The 22,331-nt window shown below is 44.8% G+C and overlaps 1 protein-coding gene across 1 annotated transcript in view; it reads right to left on the reverse strand.

Annotated features, from left to right (window-relative positions):
- Positions 1–22,331, reverse strand: part of Pdzd2 (PDZ domain containing 2) — a 258,752-nt gene that overhangs the window by 28,056 nt on the left and 208,365 nt on the right. The window contains exons 9-17 of the mRNA XM_051150986.1: positions 19,479–19,598; positions 18,636–18,750; positions 14,816–14,889; positions 14,472–14,700; positions 13,664–13,781; positions 11,170–11,302; positions 4,052–4,133; positions 2,445–2,479; positions 1,398–1,554 (exon numbers count right to left, since the gene is read on the reverse strand). Of these exons, the coding sequence (XP_051006943.1) occupies positions 1,398–1,554; positions 2,445–2,479; positions 4,052–4,133; positions 11,170–11,302; positions 13,664–13,781; positions 14,472–14,700; positions 14,816–14,889; positions 18,636–18,750; positions 19,479–19,598 (1,063 nt within the window). The remainder of the gene's footprint in view (positions 1–1,397; positions 1,555–2,444; positions 2,480–4,051; positions 4,134–11,169; positions 11,303–13,663; positions 13,782–14,471; positions 14,701–14,815; positions 14,890–18,635; positions 18,751–19,478; positions 19,599–22,331) is intronic.

Genomic DNA, 22,331 nt, shown 5'->3' on the forward strand with positions numbered 1-22,331 from the left:
AGGCACGTGGTTATGGTGTGGGCAGAGGCTGAAACCCAACCTCGGGTGTCAGTCCTCGCCTTCCAGACTGTTTGTGGGCCAGGGTCTCTTGGTTTCTGCCATTGCACACGGCAGGCTAGCTGGCCTGTAAACAAGCAAGGAGTCTCCTGTCTACCTCTCCTCTCGCTATGCTGTGGTTACCGCTTTCTGCCTTTCTGTGGCTTCTAGGATCCACACTCACCCTTGCACTTGTGTTTCATGTACTCTGCCCACTGAGCTATCTCCTCACCCCTAAGAAGAACAACAAACGCAATTGAAGGACGTGCTTTCTAGAGATGGAGAGTTTATAGTTTCGTTTCATTTCGTCTCTCGCTGTTTGGGGGGCAGGGCGAGGTCTGACCTACATGCTGCTGCAGAGAACTCCTTTCTAGCAGGTCGCACCTGAGTTCTCATCACCTGAGCTCCCTTCCCTATCTTTAGCAGAAGGGCGTGGTGCGCGGCCCAAGCTGTCTACTTCCTAAGGCAAAGGGCATCTTTGAGGCACGGCATGCACGCAACTCCTCACATCTTTTGCATGCTTAACGTCCACACTGCAGTGCAAAGTACAGGCTTGTCATCTGCACACCCATGTAAGTCCCCTGAGTCCCCACTGGCGTCCTGTGCCTCTCTGAAGCTTAAATGCTGGAGATGAAAAGGGAGACCTTGACAGCATAAGTCTGAGAGCGCAGTGTGGTTCGTGTCAGATGAGCTCATTTGGGTAGAGGCTCGAGGGCTTTGGAAAAGTGGCCTTTTGCTCACAGCGGTTCTTACAGCCCCACTTCTTTATCTTACTTACTATTTTTCATTTTTAATTTTTATTTTATGTGCATTGGTGTGGGGGTGTCAGATCACCTAGAACTAGAGTTATAGACAGTTGTGAGCTGCCATGTGGGTGCTGGGAATTGAACCCGGGTCCTTTGGAAGAGCAGACAGGATTCTTAACCACCGAGCCATCTCTCCAGTCCCTATCTTACTATTTTCTAAGAGGAATTACGGTAAGAGCCTAATGAGGGAAGAGATCTAGAATTTGCCTGGGATTCCTTCAATTATGAGTGTCTTGGGTTGCCTACCCTGATTTGATGCCATGGAACTCAAAGATGGCATGCTGTAGATAGCATGGGACAGGTACCTGGATGCGCCATCTTCACCTCTGGTAGTAGAATGTGGGCCCAGCCACCCACTGTTGCATTAACAGCTGGTCACCACAACCCACAGGAGATGCTGCCTCTACTCAGCCAGGCGCACGGTTTCCAGCTCTCTCTCCTTGCTGTCCTTGGCAAGGCAGACCCCAGAGGCCTCCAGCAGGGATGGGGGTGGGGAAACTAATTATTGCTTATTGCACTGCTGAGTCTCAGGGCCCCTAGAGCTCTCCTGCTCACCAGAGGGGCCGGGAAGCAGGCTGCCATCCTCCGAGGTGTCACAGCCACTTCCAGGGTGGTCCTCATCCTCAGAGCCAGCTACCACGAAGTCCGACAGGGAGCCCTGTCCGTCATGGGCAAAGTACTGGGAGAGCTCAGATTCCGAGAGGAGTGAGTCCTGTTGAAAAAGAAGATGCTGGACTCTAGGGAGACACACCAGAGCTGAGTAGAGCCACATTGATGGTTTCCCGCTTTTCCTGAGTTTCCTGATCACTGGGGACAACTGTGACAGCAACAACCCATCTCCATCTACTGTAGGGTGGCTAAAGGGACATCAGTACATCAAAACATGGGCCAGGTATTGTTTTTAGATGAGGTTGGGGCATGTTTTAGCAATGACCAAAAAAACCACAAGAGTTTTTAATTAATTAATTACTTACTTAATGTGCAGTGGTGTTTTGCTTGCATAAATGTCTGTGTGAGGGTCTTGGATTCCCTAGAACTGGAGCTACAGACAGTTGTGAGCTGCCGTGTTGGTCCTGGGAATTGAACCCAGGTACTCCGGTAGAGCAGTCCGTGCTCTTAACCACTGAGCCATCTCTCCAACCCCTTACATCAATAGTTTATCAACTGTCTCAGCAAACCACTGCGAAGAGGGACGGGAAAGGACAGGGAAAGAGCTAAGCCATATGGCTCAACTGGTGAAACACCTGGAGGTGGGATGGGGTGGGGGGTTGTCCAGTCTGAATCCTGACCCCGTGGGACTGAGGACCACTGATGTCCCTGACAATGTCAGGCCCTCAGGAACCCAAGCTGTCTTTATTCTGTAGGGAGCAGTTTGAAAGGCTCGGGCCTTTTACTTCGCTGCTCAGCTCTTTTCTTGGATGAGTGCTTACTAACACAGACAGGCCTTTGGGTGTTTGTTTTCCAATAGGTATGGCTGCCACTTCCTTGTATAAAGTGGCCAAAAGGATTCATAGGCAGAAATATGAGCTGGGGGCAGGGGGTGTCCCGGGCTTGACTGAGAGGCTCCTAAAAATTGGTTTGTGGTCCCCAATTCTGACTCACCTTTTTGGCAAGAGACGGACTCTTCAAGGGGGTACCTGTGTGGGAGGGATTCGCAAAACGGTGAATGTGATGACGCCCCAGTGACAAGCAGGCTTCCATTTTTCACCAGAAAGGAAGGGACCAAGCATAGTCAACAGACTTGCTCTCTGCCCAAGTGTCACTAACGAGGTACATGCATAGGTAGTTGCATGTATGCACTCTACCTGGGTGACCACCCCCACATCTAGTCTACCTGGGCACCCCTCTACCCCATCCCATCCCACTTCCCTCCCTCAAGCCTCCACTCCTGCGGCAAGACTGTGGCTCGGAGGCCTCCCCCTCTGTGATGCTACCGAGTGTCTTATCTGACTCAGAGCTCTATGTGTGCACACAGGACAGATTAACGGTGAACGGCTATTTGTATCTCTCCTTTCCCTCGGTTGGACAACCCACAGGGCAGGGGTGTTGCCTACACACCGCACCTGCTGTGTGCCAAGCACTCAGTGACATTTGGTCAATGGCCAGAAGGATGAATGAACAAACGAACCCCATCCAAGAAATTGATGAAAAAACTAGGGAAGTGGCTGGATGGAGTTTCCTTCTTAGCCAAAGGCTGAGGAGCTCAGCATGTACACTTTAAATTACATGTCACAGGCAAAGGAGATTTAGGGCATGAGAATTCTGGCTTTAAAAAAAAAAAAAAGATCTTTGCTGACTGATCAAATAGAAATGTTGGGATGAAGAGAACCCAGCGTACAGGCTAAATAAAGAGCCTATTATAGCTGAGGCCACTTTAAATATATTAATTATGGATGCAAATCATTAGGGATTTCACGGTTGCCCCAAATCCCGTTTGTTTTCCTCTGCCGTCCAGTAACTGGTATCTCCAAGTTCCTTTTCCCCTTGGGTCTCAATCTGAGTGTCAGAGACGTCTCTGCCCAAGTGAGCAATGGTGGTAGAACCCCCTCCTACGTCTCCACCCTAAGGGAATGGCTTTAAAACTCCACACAATGCTTTAAATTCATAAGGGATGCTGAGGAGGGCCGCAGCCCCTCCCTGCCTGAACGTTTCCACGTAAGGAGAAAAACTGAAGAATTTGTGCTGCCTACAGCAGCAAACTGGAGGTAGTTTGTATTAAAACTTCTAAATCCACATAGTGAAATCTCAGCATCTGGATGGATAATACTCTGCATTACTAAATTACTCATGTTTTAGCGTCCAATCTCCTCGACCTACGTATTTCAAATGAGCCCTGGAGGTTCATGGATGGCTGTTAACTTGCTTCAAATTATTTGGAGTCATATAAGCAGCATGGACTACTGGGCCTCTAATGAAACACTTTTTGTTTTTTGCTTTTTTTGTGTGTGTGTTTTTTGAGACACGGTTTCTCTGTGTAGCCTTGGCTGTCTTAGACTCACTTTGTAGACCAGGCTGGCCTTGAACTCACAGCGATCCACCTGCCTCTGCCTGGCTTAATGAAGGAACCAAGAGAGTGTAGACTGTCTGACAGCGACTGTCACCAGCCCCAGCAATTGCAGAGAACCCCAGGCTACCGTGCAGGGAGTACCCCTGGGTAAGCTTAACCAGAACCTTTTCCCAATATTGAACAAGAACGCGCCGTTACCTACCTAAGCCAGGCGAGGAGTTGGTTTCTTTGCTCTCCTGGTAAGTGCTGCGTGCTATCACTTCATCCATTTCCTGCTCAGAAACCTGATTTTCAGCAGAAAGCACAAATTAGATGTTTCATGTATTCACTTCCTCAGAGGGTCAGGGACTAAGAATGCCTTAGATGCAGTAACTCTGAACACGCAATTGCACCTGAGTGCTGAGTGTCTTCAATGTCTACACAAGAGCGGCCCCTGCCATCTGCTGATTACCAAATCTGCTGTATCTTCACCTCTCTAGAACATTTAGCTCTCATTTTCTTAAAGAACTTAAGGTCAGGACAGTGAGATGGCTCAGCAGGTAAAGGTGCTTGCTGCCAAGCCGGATGGCCAGAGTTCAATCCCCAGGACCCTCCTGAAAGCTGTTTCTCTGATTTCTCCACTTGTATGATGGCACATGCCCAACACATACATACAAAATAAATAAATGCAATTTTAAAATTAAGAATTAAAAAAAAAAAAAAAAAAAAAAAAAAAAAGGGCCAGGCAGTGGTGGCGCACATCTTTAATCCCAGCACTTGGGTGGCAGAGACAGGTGGAGCCTGGTCTACAAAAGCAAGTCCAGGACAGTCAAGGCTACACAGAGAAACCCTATCTCAAAAAACCAAAACCAAACCAAAACAAAAAAACCCAAAACCAAACCAAACCAAACCAAACCAACAAAAATATTAGCTAGGCAGTGGTGGCTCACACCTCTAGTCCCAGCACTCGGGAGACAGAGGCAGGTGAATCTCTATAGCTACACAGAAAAACCCGGTCTCAAAAAAACTCAAAATAAATAACTTAAAAATTAAGATTATTTAAAAAAAAAAAAAAAGCCCTTGGGGATGGCCAGATGCCTTATCAAATATAGGTGCCTGCCACACGCTTGAGTTCCGTTCTTGGGACCAGTGTGGTAGAGGGAGAGACTCAACTCCCACGAGTTGGCCTCTGATCTCCACATGTACACTGCGGCACGTGTACCACCAACACATGCACATCTTCACAAAAGTAAAAATGTAATAAAAAATTTATTCTAACAAAAAATCTATAAAATATGCAAGCACAGTGCAAGACCGTTCTTACTGTACTATTTGTCTAAATACACTATTGTAAGAGCAGCCAGGACTCTTAACCCCTGAGCCATCTCTTCAGTCCCCCAAATTCATTAATTTTTAACACATCACCACATTTACGGTCCCCCTTCTCTTTTTGCTGAATTGTTTGCAAGTTGCAGATACTATGTTCTTTGGCTTGTAAATATTTAATGATGGATTAAAAAAAAAGAAAAGCTGCTCCGTCAAGTCACCACAGTCCTTTTGGCCGATGCAGGAACTATATATTCTTTGTGTTCCGTGGCTAGCTGGTGCTCTAACAGCACCCTTCTGAAGTCCTACTCAAAAGTGCCCATCGGCTACAGCTAGTTCCCAGGGTGTGACACCAGGCTGTGCAGAGGCAAGGGCTTTCCTCCAAAATGCAAATTAGTGTGCATCTTCCTCTTGAGCTAAACATGCACAGTAATGTAAGGATTTACACTCGGTGCCATGTCACTGAACTCTTTTAGACCTGCTGTGATTCGTGTGTCCCAGTTTTGTTGTTTTATAGGAAGACGATTCTGGCCATCTAGGACCTAGCTGCCATCTGTCTTTAGTCGTTTTGCCCCAAGACAAGGTCTCACCATGTAGCTCTGGCTGTCCTGGAACTATGTAGTCCAGTCTGGCTTTGAACTCACAGAGATCTGCCTGTCTTTAACTTCCCAAGTTTTTCTGCCTTCTAAAACCTGAACCTGTACTGAGTCTTTTGTCTTTGAAGATACTGGTGTCCGAAAGGAGCTCAGGACAATTGAAGCATTTTATTTGGACCTATCTGATGTTACCTCATGCTTAGCTTCAGATTCTGTTTTGATTGTTCAGAAAGGGTATGGAGATTGTTTCCCCTTCAGTCACTCATGGGCCACTCTACAACTGGATGCAATGAACTCTGATCTCTTAGTTACTTTGTATTGAGCCAGACTTCTCTGTTGGAACTTTCTCATCACTGAGTCTGTATAGAGATAGTTTGAGGCTATAGAAGCACCCTGTACCCATATATAGTGTTTGCATGTACAGTATTAATTTTTAAAATTAGCATACAAAGTATTGGGCTCCCTCATAACATCTTTCATTTTAGCATTACTGATTTTTTTGCTGAAATAATCATTATTATGAAGTTCTTTAAAAGTGATTTTTGTATTTCTTCCATCTTTTTCTGTATTTATTAATACAGTGCTAATCCTGTTCTTTTAAAGATTTTCAATTTATTCTGATTTTAAAAAACATTCCTGTGTGTATGCACATGTGTGTCTCCACATGGAGGCCAGATGTTGACACTGCATGTCTTCCTTTATCACGGTATCTTATTTTGGGGACAGGATCCCTCACTGGACCCAGAGCTCAATGATTGGTTAGGCTGAATGACCTCATTACAGGGGCCTGGCTGGCCCCACCACCTACTCAGCATTGGGTTTCAGAGGGGCACTGCTGTGCCTAGCTTTTACATGTGAGGTAGGACTCTGAAACCAGGCCCTTGTGATTATAAAGCCGGGATCTTTTTATTTCCCTGATCCCTAACCATTATCCTTAACTGTCACTAATGATGGGAAATTTCTTTATAAAGCTTGCTATATACCAAACTGTGATCCTATTTCAAAAGATAATTAGAACTCTTAGTTTCAAAGCTAAGAATATTTTAAACTTAGGATGGTAATTTTGTATACTAAAATAATATTTAACATAAATCCTCTTTGGACAAGAATGTGGATTTGTCTTAATAAATAAATACAGGGTTTGCCTTAATAGACAAATCATACTCACACCGTGGCAGTTATGTAATACTTTAGAGTGGGCTTCAAGGGAAATAAAATAGGTACACTTACACACACTCCCTGCTCCACAAAGCAAAAATATAACTGTGCAAATGAGCCAGTGATGGTGTTTTTCTTGAAAGTAGACTTTCAGTGTTTGCAACTTTTTTTTCTGAGTGCAAGAAAAGCCAATTTCTGTTACCACCCCTCCCCCCCCCCAACACAATTGAGAAGCTGCTTTCCTAGCAAGTGCACATTTTAGCTGTGTAGACCGGCGGGGGTTGGCCATCCCAGCTGCGCAGCTACTGCTCCCCACATCATGAGAAACAGGAGAGAAGAAAGCGCTACGGTATTTCTTCTGGAACCACACAAAAACCAAGGCAGCGCATATATTCTGTATCAAAATGTACCCCTGGCATGGAACGAGGAATAAGTGGTCCGAAAATACATTAAATCTAAGATGGAATCTTGACCAGAAGAAAAACATAGTATCATGTGGCAAGCAAGAAAATCATGTTGACCTAGGAGAAAACGTGAAGGCCGGTCCACTTCTGAAGTGCGGTTTTGCTGGGCACATCTCCAGCGTACCACAGACCATTTTACTGTGGCTGGAAAAATGAATCTATTTGTGTGTCCAATGGGGTCTCAGACCACCCGTCCATAACGGTGATTAGGCTCTGCACTGAAATCCTGTTTTGATATGGGTTGTGTTGGCAAGAAAAGCTTTTGGGCTGAGATGAAGCAGCCTGAACAAATCACCATCCTGGAAGCCAGACAGGCCTCGAGGCCAGTGGCTTCTCAATGCCGCGGGGGGTTGGGGGTGTTAGGTCAGCTACAGCGTGCTGGACAGCGAGCTGATGTGAATGTTGGCATCTAAGTTGAGGAAGGAGCTGGGAACTGCTCTAGCTTGCTAGAATCGCAAAGCGAAATGGTGTTAATTGTGACCCAGAGGGAACTACAGGGACAGTAGCAGAAATAGTTTACAAGTAAAAGAGATTCTATAATAATAATAATAATAATAATAATAATAATAATAATAATAATAATAATAATAAAAAAAATAAAAAAATAAAAGAGATCCTAAATCAAATTCTTAAAACAAACAAACAAACAAACAAACAAACAAACAAGGACCAGGGGAAGACATTTCTGAGAATGCATGTAGATCAAGCAATCTAGGGGAAGAAAACCTAAAACAAATGAACAACAAACAGCAGCAGCGACCACCAGTGCGGATCTGTCCGGCATCATCACGGTCTTCACACCTCCAGACCAAGATGAGGGTTTACAGATTGTCGGTGCTTATCTGCACAGGCCAGGACTAACACAACAAAACACCACCACTCAGCACTCGGGAGGCTGAGGCAGGCGGCCAGCCTGGTCTACAGCGTGAGCTCCAGGAAAGCCAAGGGTTACACAGATAAACCCTGTCTCAAAAACAAAACCAAACAAACAGAAGCTACCGATGGAGCCTTCAGAGATATAAAGTCCAAGAAGCATGAGAGCCTGGGACCACTCAGGGCATAATAAAATGATACGTCTCATGTGTAGCATATCAGGAAGAGCCAATGTTTTGCACCTTTTGAGCTTAAATACAGTCTGGTCATAACTTTGGAAACAAGCTAATTTTTTTACATTGAGTATTTCCCACAAATTATTTTATACAGTGGGTTGAGCTGAACTTGTTGAGGTGACTATGGCTTCACTTAAAGGATTTAAAAGCAGCTGTAAAGTGGAGAGATCACAAAACAGTGTTTATGAGCCATCAGTTGAAAAAGTCATTTCAATTTAAAAAAAAAGAAGTGAGCTCTTAGATCTTAATTATAGAAGAATCTACTGAGGTCAGAAGAGGACATCTCTTTAAGCCAGTTCAGTCCTGCCATTTGTCTAAAGTTCTTACACCTTAATGCAACAGTTGCCTGTTGTTGGCATGACTGAAAGTTTGATATAAGTTATTGCCTGTCGCCCACAAACACAAATATGTTCCCAAATTGGTATAATCTGTGAAGTCTTTGTAAGACTCCATGGATGTCAGGTTAAGAGCCCCTTCTCAGGGGACTGTGAGAGTCCATCTGTGTAGCTCTGGGATGCTGCCATCGCCTTCCACCCGGTGGAAGGAAGCTCAAGGGACCATTAGCTGATGAATTTCACATAGAGAATTGCGATCTGAATCACACGGACTGGCGGAATTCAGGGAAGGGCAGGTTCTCCGTTACAGGAGCCTGCCTGCTTCCCAACCTCGACACTCACGCCATCTTGTCCAGGGTCTCCAAAGGAACTCTCTTTCCTTCATTAGTAGGGTCACAAAGGCTGGTGGTACCTGTGGCTGAGCTACCAACAGACATCAGACTAGAAGGATCGTCCTTCTTCCTTGCTAAGTCAAACGTGAAGCTAGAACAGGTGGTTTTAATTGTTCATTCTCAGCCAAAGACTACCTATGCTCATCTTCACAAGCAGAAAGTGGGCTGAGATACTGGGAGTTCTGTGCCCATTCTTGGATGCTCCTCTTCTCGCATGTGGAGCTATCCACATGACACAAGTCCAGAAAGATATCCTTAGCAGAACAAACAAAACCAGTTCCAGACAAAGTGAGTACAACCCACACGATGGAGGACTTTCGGTGTGTGTCTACGCTGTGTGCAAGCAGTTGGAAGAAAAGCTTCTAGCATGGGCTAAGAAATTCAGTCTCAAGGACTTGACCCACCAGACAGGAAAAGATAGGATCCTGTTTGATATCTAATAAAATCAATCATTTGAACATCAAAGTTTGTTTGAAATGTTGGCCTTTATTTTCCCCAACTCTGATGAAAGCAAACCCCACAGAGCAGCATTTGCAAATAAGGAAGTGGGTTTGCACACCTAGATTTCAACCTATTTTCGTTTATTTAAATTGTGAGAGGTGAGAACCATCCAATAAGACAAACAGGGTTGTTTTTTTTTTTTTTTCCCTCTTAAAAGGAGATATGAAGAAGGAATCCTTCCTTCTCAGAGCTGGAGATGTTTGTTCCGTGAGGGACAATGAACTGTCCCCAAAGGATCTATAACATTTGATAGGAATGCATCTGCAGTCAGTGGGAAGTGAATTAAATATATTAGCCAAGTTAGTTTTAATTAATTAATCATTTTATTTTTGTGGCATTAGAGATTAAGCCCAGGGCCCTGAGCACACCAGGCAATGACTGTCACTGAACTATACACTTTCTTCTTCTAAGATGTATTTATTTTTATTTTACATGTATGAGTGCTTGCCTACATGTATGTATACATACTGTTTATGTGCCTCATGCCCTCAGAGACCAGAACAGGACATTAGATCCCCTAAAATATGAGTTCAGGTAGTAATAAGCTACCGTGTGGGTGCTGGTGACTGAACTCAGGCCCTTTGCAAGAACAGCAAGTGCTCTTAACTGCTATGCCGTCTCTCTTACAACACCTTTTTATTTCTTACTTGAATGCAGTTTAAAATTCTCTCAATTAGCTTCAAAAATAAATTGACACTGAACTTACACGGGATAGAATTCCCAACATGTGGGCAAAGAAAAGTCTGGCTAAAAAGAGATTGTTTTCTTTTTCGTGTGTGCGCTGTATGTGTGTGTATGCAAGCGTGTGAGTACATGTGTGGAGTCAGAGGACAGCTTTGGGTGTGCGTTCTTACCGTCTGCCTCGAGGCAGAGTCACGTGTTGTTCTCTGTCCAGACACAGTTAGTTGGTCTGCATGCTTCTGGAGATCCTCGTGTTTCTGCCTCCCATCTCACCACAGGCTTTCTGGGGTTACAGATGTGACCTACCACACCAGGCTGTACGTGCGTTCTGGAGATCCGAACTCCAATCCCTATGCTTGCGTGGCAACCGCTTTATTCACTGACCATCTCCCAGGTGAGCCACCCCTAAGATTTCTTATCTCAAAGCTCAGTGAGTTTACAGAGATTATCTAGTCTGGCATGGTCAGGTTTTCTGGATGTAGATGTTAGGTATCTCACTAACAGCCAGCCAGCCAGCCAAGTGGTTACCATGAGCTCAGATTTTAAATTCACCAAATAACTTCGACAGCATTTTCCAATAAATTTTTAGACCACGTAGATGAAGAAGACTAGATACAAGGTTCACTTCCCACATGCATCAACAATTTATAGACTGATGCCCAGCCCCGGCTGCGTGAACTCTCTCACCGCAGCAGATAGGCTCGTGTGTGAATGCTGTCACTGGCCAAACAAGCAGCCAAGCCACTGTCCCATATTCACAGCACGGTGGAACACCTCACCTTTGGATTAGGGTGTCGGCCGATGACCAGGCGAACGGGTCCTGGAGGGCATTTACTTAAGATGGCGTGCACTTTGCTTAAAGCTGCATGGCGCACGTTCACAGAGTTCACTTCCAGGATTTGGTCTCCCCGGCTAGAGAGGGAGGATACAATAACACATTGTGGCAACAGTCAGATTTTTAGAATCTAAGGCAGCTTTCAGGAAGGGCTTTAGAATATGAAATCTTCTCTGAATACTTCAAAGAAGCAAATGACATTCTTTCATCTTTGTAACACATATAAAGAGCAACATATTCATATGAACATCACATTTTAAATTGACCAAGGTCATTATCAGAAAGAGTAAATGTAAAGAAAACTGATAAAAAGACAAAAAGGGGGCTGGAGAGATGGCTCAGACAGAGGTTATGAGTACTGGCTGCTCTTTCAAAGGTCCTGAGTTCAATTCCCAGCAACTACATGTTGGCTCATACCATCTATAATGAGATCTGGGGCCCTCTTCTGGAGGGCAGGCACACATGCAGGCAGTATGTTGTGTGTGTGTGTGTATAAAGATATATATACATGTGTGTATATATGTCTTTTTAAAAAAGACAACAAAGAAGGGGGCCACTTATTGAGCACCTACTGTATATGAGGTCCTATACAAAGTAGGTTCTACAGTAACACTTCAGGTAGGCTGAAGTATTACTTTTAAGTAGGAGGCTCACAGAGGCCACTCAAATATGGCATACTTGACTCATCTCAGGTCTATGTGATTTGATTATCACATGATAGCCTCTTGACCACCACTGGTTTCTTCCTTTTTCCTACCATCTTGAAATGATTATTGTAATATAGTTAAAGGAGGAAATACCTGACGCTCCAAGGTTACCTAAGAATTTGTAAAAATATTTCAAATTTGAACAAATGAGAAATTTAGGACAAGTTGCCTATTTTGACTTGAAATTATCGGGAGAGTGCTCAGCAGGAGAGAACAAAGACCCTTTACACGGGTTTGAGGAATGCTCATTTGGCTGGCCCCAGGCATATGGAACCATTCAAGAGAGAAACATCAACTTGGGATGCCATTAAAGGATTTTTTTTTCCTTGGGTTCTAAAAGTATATTTTCTTTAATGTACTTTTGACTGATTTGCTAAGTTTTTTTTTTCATATGGAAATTCACTCTGATGATTAACGAAAAATGTAATAGAATCTACTAACACAGCCTCCAAGATGGCAACTTCAACAAATGCTGTTTTGACAATTCCTCGACTGCCAAAGGACCTAGAGGCTTATGGGGAGAAAGGCGATATTGTTTGAACAGAGTGCTTTGTGTAACATGTGCACATTTTTGTGAGGTTTAGGTGGGCACCAACCACTGCAATTACAGTGAAAAAAATTAATATTTCTTGTATACACGGAATGCTGGTAACTAACGCAAGTCAACTATCTGCGGCAAGAAATCTAATGGTCTATGATTTTAGTCACCATCACTCAAATGGCAGTGAAAACTACTGAAAAAGCTCAAAAACTATTAATAAGACCTCCCACATACACATGATTTCAGGGCTTTTTTGCATCAAGCCACTTAAACGATATAAGCAGTTTTAGGTTATAGGATAACGTTTGCATAAATGAATAAAAAGTGGAAGAGGATATTAAAACAACCACAGATAATTGTGTAGAGTTGTATGCTGTCAAAATTCTGACACTGAACTTCTGAGTCCAAAGGCAACAAAGCAGGTAGGAAAGCTGTTTCAATTTTTTTTTTCCCTGTTACTGTGATAAAATGGGACAAAAAAAACAGTGTATGACAAAGGGCTTATGTAGCTCACAACTCCAGGTTGCGCTCCATCACTGTGGGAAGTCAAGGCAATGGGAACTTGAACTCTCTAGTCATACTGATACTTAAGAGCATGCGCTTGATTTGCTTTCTCCACTTTTCTCCAACTCAGAATCCCTTTCCTAGAGAATGGTGCCACCCTTAGTGGACAGACTTCCCACCACAATTAACATAAGACAAAACAATCCCCAAAGACATGCCCACAGGCCAACCTGTTCCAGACAACCCCTCAGTGAGACTTTCAGGTGATTCTAGAGTGTGTCAATTATTAATTATTAAAGTCACCACAGAAAACAAAATTCAAAGTCCCGTGATGCAACCACACTTGATTCATATAAAGCTTTTCATCTTTGAAGATGCTATTAACTTCCGTCTTGGCTATATTATTAGAATCTTGGCTATATTATTAGAATGAGGGTCAAAGGAAAATTAAGTAGAGCAGATGGGCATAGTGGTACACCTATGGTCCAAGCATTAGGGAAGTAGAGGCAGCGGGACCAGAAGTTTAAGGTCATTCTTGGCTATATAGTAAGTTCAAAACCAGCCTGGGCTTCATGTCTCTCTCTGTCCCTCTGTCCGTGTCCATCTAAGCCGATGTCAATGTGTGTCTTCACAGCTCAAGCCCACACCAGGACTCTATCATGCCAGGGATGTAGGATGTTACTAACCTCAGTTTGCTCTCCATCTTGGCCACTGATCCAGGGGCAAGGCTGTGAATGTAAATACCCGGAGGACTGTTTTCCAAGGCCAAGCAGCAGGCACCAATGCCTAATCCAACTCTTGGCTCTGGGAGAGGCATGACACAAAGACAACAAGAGCAAACATTACACAGGGACAAGAAAATGTGGTAGCAACTTAACCAGTGTTAATAGGTACCAGACCAGTGAGCTTCTGGCTTGGTCCAGATGCAGGACGTAAGCCCTGCTATTCGGGTTATCTAATGTTCTACTCTCTGCTTAGTCTGAAGAACTTCCTCAAATTTGTCTCTGGAAATAGCTGGAGAATGACTAATATTTTTATCCTGGATATAAAACCTTTTAGACTTTTTTTGGCAGTCCACTAATTTCTTGGTTATTTATAATTGTTGACCATCATTCTACAGTTAGTACTTGTTGGGGAGGGGAAACGTGTGAAAAGGCAGTAGATGTGCTGAGAACCTATGATTTATAGCTACGAGTCTGAACTTATTCTTGACTGTCTCCTTTAATTCTTTACAACTTTAGAATGCTAGACTTCAGCTACTCATTTTAACTTGAGTCTCTGACGCACAGTGATTCATCCCAGGAGAGCTTTAAAGATTAGGTTACTGGCGACTTCTCCTCACTCATGTAAAATGATTAAACATCTCTCCTTCTGACTACCCTGGCCATTTAGAGAACAGCAGGTGGTTCTAAAGGACCAATTTAAAAAAAGGATGGAAGAACAGTTCCTGTTATTCAGGAGAAAGCAAGGGGAGCAAGGAACAGTTAATATTACCTTTGTTGAGTGTGACTTCCATGACAATTCTGTCTTTAGGGCCAGGAGCCTTCCGACCCAGGGAAGAAGAGCCACCTTCATCTTGGCCTCCTCCTGCTGGGGTTCCCCCACTGGTGTTGAAGTTTGGGGAGCTCGATCTGCTCATGTGTGTGGGAGTGGAGCATGGTGTAAGGCTGGGGCTGAGTAACTTAGTGCGCACCGTGAGGACAAACAACCCACTTCGGATTTGCTGCAAAAACAAGTAGGTGGGTGGGTGGAAAGCTCAGATTGCTCTTATTATGAAGAAGCAAATCCCAGAAGGGACAGAGGGAGCTGACAAAGGAGATCCACAGCAACACCATTACCTTGAAGGTGTGAATGGCCTCTTGAAACGTCAAGCCCTTTATTGGTATGCCGTTTACATCGAGGATTTCATCTCCTAGTGGCCAAACATGAGAAGTGCATTAAGCTTTAATTTACTGGACTCTGCTTCGCTAGAATGAAAGAGGCATACTCTACAGTCCCTGGACTACTACTGTCAAAATAGAAGTTTCATCATTTTAAGCCATTTTAACTAACTTAGCCCTAGGAATGTCCCCTAAATAGGATAATAAATACACATGAAAAAACTCAGTTTTTTTAGCAATAATTCTATAATCAGCACTTAATCGATACAACTGTCAGCCTGGATTTGGTAGGGCTCACTTGGATTCCTAGCTTTTGACAGGCTGAGGCAGGAAGATCAAAGCTAGCTGAGATAACAAAGTGAGTTCAAAGCCAGCCTGGGCTACAAAATAAGACTGTCTGTACTACAACGCCACTGAAACCAACTGACAACCAACCAACCAACCAACCAACCAACCATAACCCAACACTATTATCAAAACCAAACCAAAATAAAATCCCAAACCAAACTAACCCATCAATCAACCAAAACAAAAAACAAAAAAACAAACAAACCCCAACACACACAAACAAAACAAGTGTAAAATAGCAACCAACCAACAAACTAACCAGCCACTAACACCACTAAAAGCCAACACCAACCATAGAAAACCTGTTGATCAGATTATTGAGCATTGGCACCTTTGACAAGAAATATCTTATACTCAGAGACTGAAATGCAAATACTGAGTTTAAATAGTCTTGTTTAAAAACATAAGGAGGCATGAACAGAGACACAGGTGGGAAGCCATTCTCCTAGAAAGACAAGCCATCCAAGTGCAGAGAATCAACGTGACATGGAATAGGGTTTCAACAGCCGTCTTTAGGCTGAGAATTGACAGCCCCACTTCCAGAAGTAGTCCAGATTTCTGGTCTTCCTGGGGCAAGTCCTGGGGCTCCATCTTTAGGCTGTCAAGACTACAAGTTTCTGGCTCAGAGATCACTACAAGTCAATGCCAAACAACTGCAGGGACATGCTGAGTTGTGAGGAGTGTGTGTGCAATGCACACTTGCTTCTCCCTGACTCAAGTAGCCTCTCATCTTCAACACTGTGAAGATGCAATCAGGTCATTTTCCATGCTGCCGGAGTGTCTTCTGGGAAGGTCAGAGGATGTGGACATCCTGCTGGCTTCTGAGAACTGTTTCTCATTTGTACTCTAGTGACACGGGCTGTGTTTTAGAATAATAGCTCGTCAAACACCGAAAGATGTCCCGGGAGGGGGAAGTGGTGGGGGGGGGGGGGGGCGGACAGACAGAGTTGCCTGTCAGAGCAGGAGAGGAGACTCCGCACAAGACAGTGCCAAGCAGCAGAACACTGCGCATGTTCACCTCAGACAGCCAATCCCAGAGCCTGCTGTGCACAGGGGAACCCTCTGGGTGAGGTATAGCAACACAGCAGTGCCCTGCACATTCTCTTCAACGCAGCCGCACAAGCCCCACTGTAAGGCGAATGATCCCCCTTTAAAAACCACCTGGTGTCACCAACTATTTCATTCTGACTGGAGGTTGTATCGGCATGGGTGCAGGACTGAACCACTGAACTGATTACTCATGCACGTATGATTTATATGAGTATTCTTAAGGCACATCACTCGACAGTCTAGAAATCCAGTCCAACGACTTACATTTCTCATAAGTGAACACATATGAAAAAAAAAACAAAACCACCGTTTAGGAGAATCACCCACTATTAACCTATCATAGTGATTGATGCCCGCCCCCCTTCCTTCATTCTACCAACCTCACAGGATGAGTTTCAATCACATGGATACATGGCACATCCATTCTAAGACTGATTTCCTGGATTTTTACACTGCACGGAAACCAGACAGCAATAGCACCTGGGGGTTAACTTTGCCTCAGAGAGATAGAGATAAATATTTTGCCCTAGAAGTATTATGCCTAGTCAAGTCATGCTGTTACAAGAACGCTTCTGCATGCTCTGCCTAGAACCAGGACACTCCAATTCACTCTCCCAGTTTTCAAAAAAGAAGTAAACCCATATATAACCAGAGGCCACTACACTTTGAGTCAACAGACTTGGACAGTTATAAAATTTCTAAAGGTGACTAGAAATATCCCGACATAACCACCTCATGATAGTCATATGCTGGGCCAGTGGGATGGCTCCACGGATAAGAGAGCTTGCTACCAAGCCTAATGACATGAGTGTGAGTCCTGGGACACGGATTGTAGGGATGGAGAATTGATTCTTCTAGTTTGTTCTTTGACCTCCACACTGTGACCCCACTATATATGCATGCATATACGTAAAAATAAATAAATATAACTTAAAAGTGAAACAAAGTGTATTAAAAGGGAGGGGGGAAACAGGATTCGGGTGTTGGTTAGTGATAATGTAGAGTATGGTCACAGTTTACCGACAATTTTGCTTCATGAAAGTATTGGGGTTTTCTTGTGCTTTGTTTTGTTTTGTTTTTCAAGACAGAGTTTCTCTGTGTAGCCTTGGCTGTCCTGAACTTGCTTTGTTGACCAGGCTGGCCTTAAATTTACAGAGATCCACCTGCCTCTGCCTCCCAAGTGCTGGGATTAAAGGTGTGCACCACCACTGCCCAGCCTTTTAAAATTCTTTTTTTGTATCTGGTTTGTTTTGTTTTGTTTTGTTGAGACAGAGTGTCTCTGTGTAACAGCCCCAGCTGCCCTGGAGCTCCCTCTCTAGACCAGGCTGGCCTCGAACTCACAGCGATCCACCTGCCTCTGCCTCCTGAGTGCTGGGATTAAAGGTGTGTGCTACTACCGCCAAGCTTGCTTCATGAAAGTAAACATCTTAATCCAGATAGATATTTTGTAAGACATGCAAACGTATACAATGAGAACAATCTCTTTATTGTAAGAAAGTACTGTGTCTGAAAGTGGTAGTGCATAAATTTAATCCCAGCATGCACAAAGGCAGAGGCCAGCAGCTCTTTGCAAGTTCGAGGCCAGCTTCGTCTACATAGGGAGGTGTAGGCCAGCCAGGGCTACACAGTAAGAGGAGCAGATTTCTAGTTACTGAACAATTTTGAGTGCCAGCTGCCTCATCTATAAAAGGATCACTCTAAAACATCTATGCAGCAGGCTTGTAATAACAGCTAATGAAATAACCAAAACACACAGACATGCTTTGTGAGTGTTTAAAGCACCATGAAATGCAAGGTGTAGCTAAGCATTTGAGAACTTTATTTGAGAGGCGTAACTTCAAACCTCATTGTTCCTTCACTCTATACCCCAAATCACTTGCCTGCTGGGTTTATGTCTGATTAACACACCAGGCTACGGGGAATGGAAAGGCGTTCAATTAGGAGCCAGCCTCACGGTATTGATTTCAACAGCAAGACATTAAATAGCTACTAAAGCTCTTTGCTTTCCCATCAGCCTTAAGGGGAGACTGGACTATCAAATTCTCAGGCATTTTAAAGTCAGAGAACCTGAGCAAGGGCCAGGGAGTGACAGTGAACATCTACAGTTTGCAACGGAATTACCAGGCCACTTCGCATATATGACCTCTTTTAATTTCCACAAAACCCACGCTTCAAGGTAAGCAAGCATTAATATCCCAAGTAGTGCAGCTTGGGTGTGTGGTCTGCCCAAGGTCATGATTAGAGGTGCTGGATTTAGGTCTAGGATACTCTCAAGACCGTGACCTCAGCTGCCATGCCACCCAGTCACCTCTTGCGAGGGGACAGACTCTGAAGGACTCAGCCTGTCACTGCGGGGTCACGCCCAGAGACTCTTGCCTACCTTCTTTGAGTCTGCCGTCCTCAGCGGCTGATCCATTTGGGAAAATGGTCTTGACAAAAATCCCCATCTGGCCTCGAACGCAGTCTCGGCCTCCAGCGATGCTAAAGCCAAGGCCCTACGTTTAAAGGAGACAGTTCAAAGTGGACATAGGTCCAGGCTGGCACTGCAGAATTCAACCATACAACCCCTTCCCACGGCAGTATCTCAAGTATCTTTTCTATTCAGGTTTGGAGTTGAGGTAAGCGACTAGTTTCAAATTCAAGTTTCCCTTCCCTAGTTCCCCTCTCAGCTGGAGTACTCTAGACCTGTGCCATATTCAGGACGAACATCTGGAATTTCTAAGTTGACAGTCTTTGACTCCAAGGGTCACAGTTCTACTGATGAGCAAAACGGCTCTTCAAGTCTTTTCACACCTTGCGCGTGCCATGTTTGTTTCAGTCTTTTCATTTTGTGTGACGTCGAAGTGGGTGTTTCAACACTTACATATCACCAAGGTATTTGCAGAATGGCAAAGCCATGGCCATCACTCCAAACCAATAGAGGGAACATGCTCTAAGGGTGCTGGTGCTATATTTCTTTCAAAGGCAGGGGACAGAATAAAAATCATTCCTTCCACCCTAGCACCTGTTGATGGGCTGGAAACTCCCCGTCTTACTAGGGCAAAGAGTGGGTACCAGCCTGCCACTGGGAGGCCCAAAGGAAGGAATGCTGGGGAAGTCATAGTGCTCCTTCCATATGTTACTTTTTCTTAAATATAAAAACAGATCAAAACGAAGGCTAACTGCTTGAGGGATATGCCACCACTCACCTGGAAGGCAAAAGCGCCTGCAGGAAACAGCTTACCTTGCCTTTCTCCTTGTACAGCCCAATGATGGAGATAACGGACGGCCGAATGAGCCTCCACGGAGACTCCACGTGGGTGGTACTCAGGGAACGGGTAGACTTCTTCACAATGTGGTATTCCTGAAAACCACAAGCACAAGCAAGACCAGATATTCTCATTTATCCTGCTGTGGGCTCTGGCATGCGAAGAGACTTTGAAAATCTCGCTGTCGTTTGCGTTAGCGACTTCCCACTGGTCCTTCTGTGGTCCACTGGCTTAAGGAACGTTTACTCTAAACACTAATGGAGCAGGGCCTCCCAATGCTGTGCCTTGCTGGCCATACCTGCCTGGTCACAAAGAGTCGCTTAGCGCCCCCGAGCACCTATATCATTCCATCCTTAGCCATAATTCACAAGGCCCCTCTGGGATAGTCAGGAGAATAAAGAGGACCACCCTGGACTCTTCTTGGAACTCTCCCTGACCCCCGCTCCAAGTTCAAAATCATGTTTAAAAAGTATCTCGCCGTTTTTAAGCTTGATTTACTCATTCAAAAACTCAGCAAGCCGGTGTTTCTTATACACGGCAAACCACAAACCCAGACAACTGTTTTTCCACATAAAATACCCTGCTGAGAGACGGCAACCATTTCAGCCCTAATCCCTCATATTTGGAAAACTCAAATACTTTGCCATAAGCCACATTTTCCCCTTCTGGTCAGCAGCTCCAACCTCAATCCCCTTATCATGCCCTCACCCATGATATTCCTGGGTATCAATGGAATGCATACTGATAACATAATCAAGAGACTGACCACTGCTAACTGGAGTCTTTAGTTCTCTGACTCTCTCTTAGAGTAATAAATGTCTTATGTGGTACAGATAGCATAGCACAAGTGAAAAAAAAAAAATCACTTCATGTTTAGGATGGGAAAAAGGCCTATCACAAAATAGTTCTCCTTGATTTGTGTCTGCTTCATTCATGTGTAGGAATGAGACGCTCTCTCCTGCCAGGGGCGTTCCACATCCCCTGGCAGCTTCGAAGTTACACTCTGCAGTTTGACAGACTATCTGCCAGTAACATGGGCCGCCCAGACTTGGTCTCATTAAATAAATGATGTGGGCTTGGCAGTGTTGCTATCCATTTACTGAAACCACCGCAGAGAGCGCCAGACAGAGGGTTGCGGTTTGACAACCCTCGAACACAGAGATTCAGGGATGACCCCCTTGGGGAACCCTTTCTCTGATCACCAGTCTTCAGCTTTGCTTCATGCCACCTCTCTCAGGAAACAAGCAGAAGCCAAAGACCTGAGTGCTTCACTGTGGCTGTGGGGGAGTCAAAGGGTCCTTCCTGCACCATGTCCCACTGGCCACCAGTGGCTGTAGGTTTGAAATATGGCTCACCAAAATTAAAATGCACTCCTCACCTACACTAGTGCATTCACGGGCTGAGATACCCATAGCCGCCATCTTGGATGGTGCAAAACACAACCCACTTATACCTACACACCAAGTTTTATTGGTTAACTCTACCCTTGGCAGTACTTTTAGTGGAGGAAAAAGACAATGGGTGGTGGAATAAAACCTGGGGAAAAAAGAAAAGGGATGAAGACAGGAGAAAGGAAAATCCGAAGAGGGCAGAACTCTCTGCTGAGACTTTGTAGTCCAGCATGCGCTTCCTGGGGCCTGGCTAGAAATGGGTGTTTCTGGACTATAAACATGGACAAGTTTCCTCAGTAGACAGAAGAGAAGTTGTCACCTGAGCGTGAGGGCCTCAGCCATGAGGAAAGTAAACCCTGACTTTGATCTCTCTCTTTCACCCCAACACAGCCTGACAATGAGGTTATACCACTTCCTGACCGGCCCTACTCCCTTCCCCTAGGCCAGTTGGGTCATGCCGAGGACGTAGCAGACCTGACTGTCTCCTGTTGCTGGTCTAGACGAGGCTTGATAAACTCTGTTCACACCTTTACATCCCACTGTCCTCTTAGCACTTCACTTGCCTCGATCTGCCTTGGGATGAATTAGACATACACTAACCTGAGCAGGACCCACCTTGAAGCATGCTGATCCCCATCCCATTCCCCACCCCCTGTCAGGTAAAGAGAAACAGAAACATAAAAAAACAAAAACAAAAACAAAAAACAAAAAAACTAACAACATAATTGACTATAGTCTGACATATAAATATTTGTCATTTTGAGCCTTAGTTGGTCCACCTGCAAAGTGGGTCATAACACACTAAAAGAAGAGTCCAAGGCCCTTAGACCCCATCAGCCGTGAGTCCCCAAGCGCGATACTTAGGGACATGACTGCTGCTGTAACCTCTCCCAGCACTGGCTTTCTGATAGGCCTAGAGAAAACACCAGTGATTCTCCTTATGGCTCATGGTGTCAGGACCCAAGGAACCCCAAGTTCCCTGGAGAGTGAGCCTCTGGCCAAGTTGGTTGTGAGCCTGTTGCTCAGTTTCCAGTGGGCTAGAGGCAAGGTCATTGAGGAAGAGGCCCTGTTCTGGGTTGCAAAGCCAAGCTCTGTGAGGGTAGCCACCTACTCTGTTCCTCTCTGGTGGCCCCGATCCTGGCTGTTTGAGTCATCACTGGATAGCAGGTAGGAGGACCCCAGGCACAGTATGCCACACGTGCTCACACTCACCCACACAGTTGTTATTCTGACACACGATGCTCCGATTAAGCAAGCAGTGGTGGTTTGCCACAGACTCTGAGACGCCATTGTCTCCTGGCAGTTGAGGGCAATTCTTAGTTCCAAAACACACAGCATGAAGGGAACCGAGATGCTGAGATCCATTAAGAGATTATGTCCCTATTTTCTTCAGCTACTGAGCTGGCTACCTTCTCATCGTTCTGGGTAGACCCCACA

This window comes from Acomys russatus, chromosome 9, assembly GCF_903995435.1.
Source record: "Acomys russatus chromosome 9, mAcoRus1.1, whole genome shotgun sequence".
Lineage (NCBI taxonomy): Eukaryota > Metazoa > Chordata > Mammalia > Rodentia > Muridae > Acomys > Acomys russatus.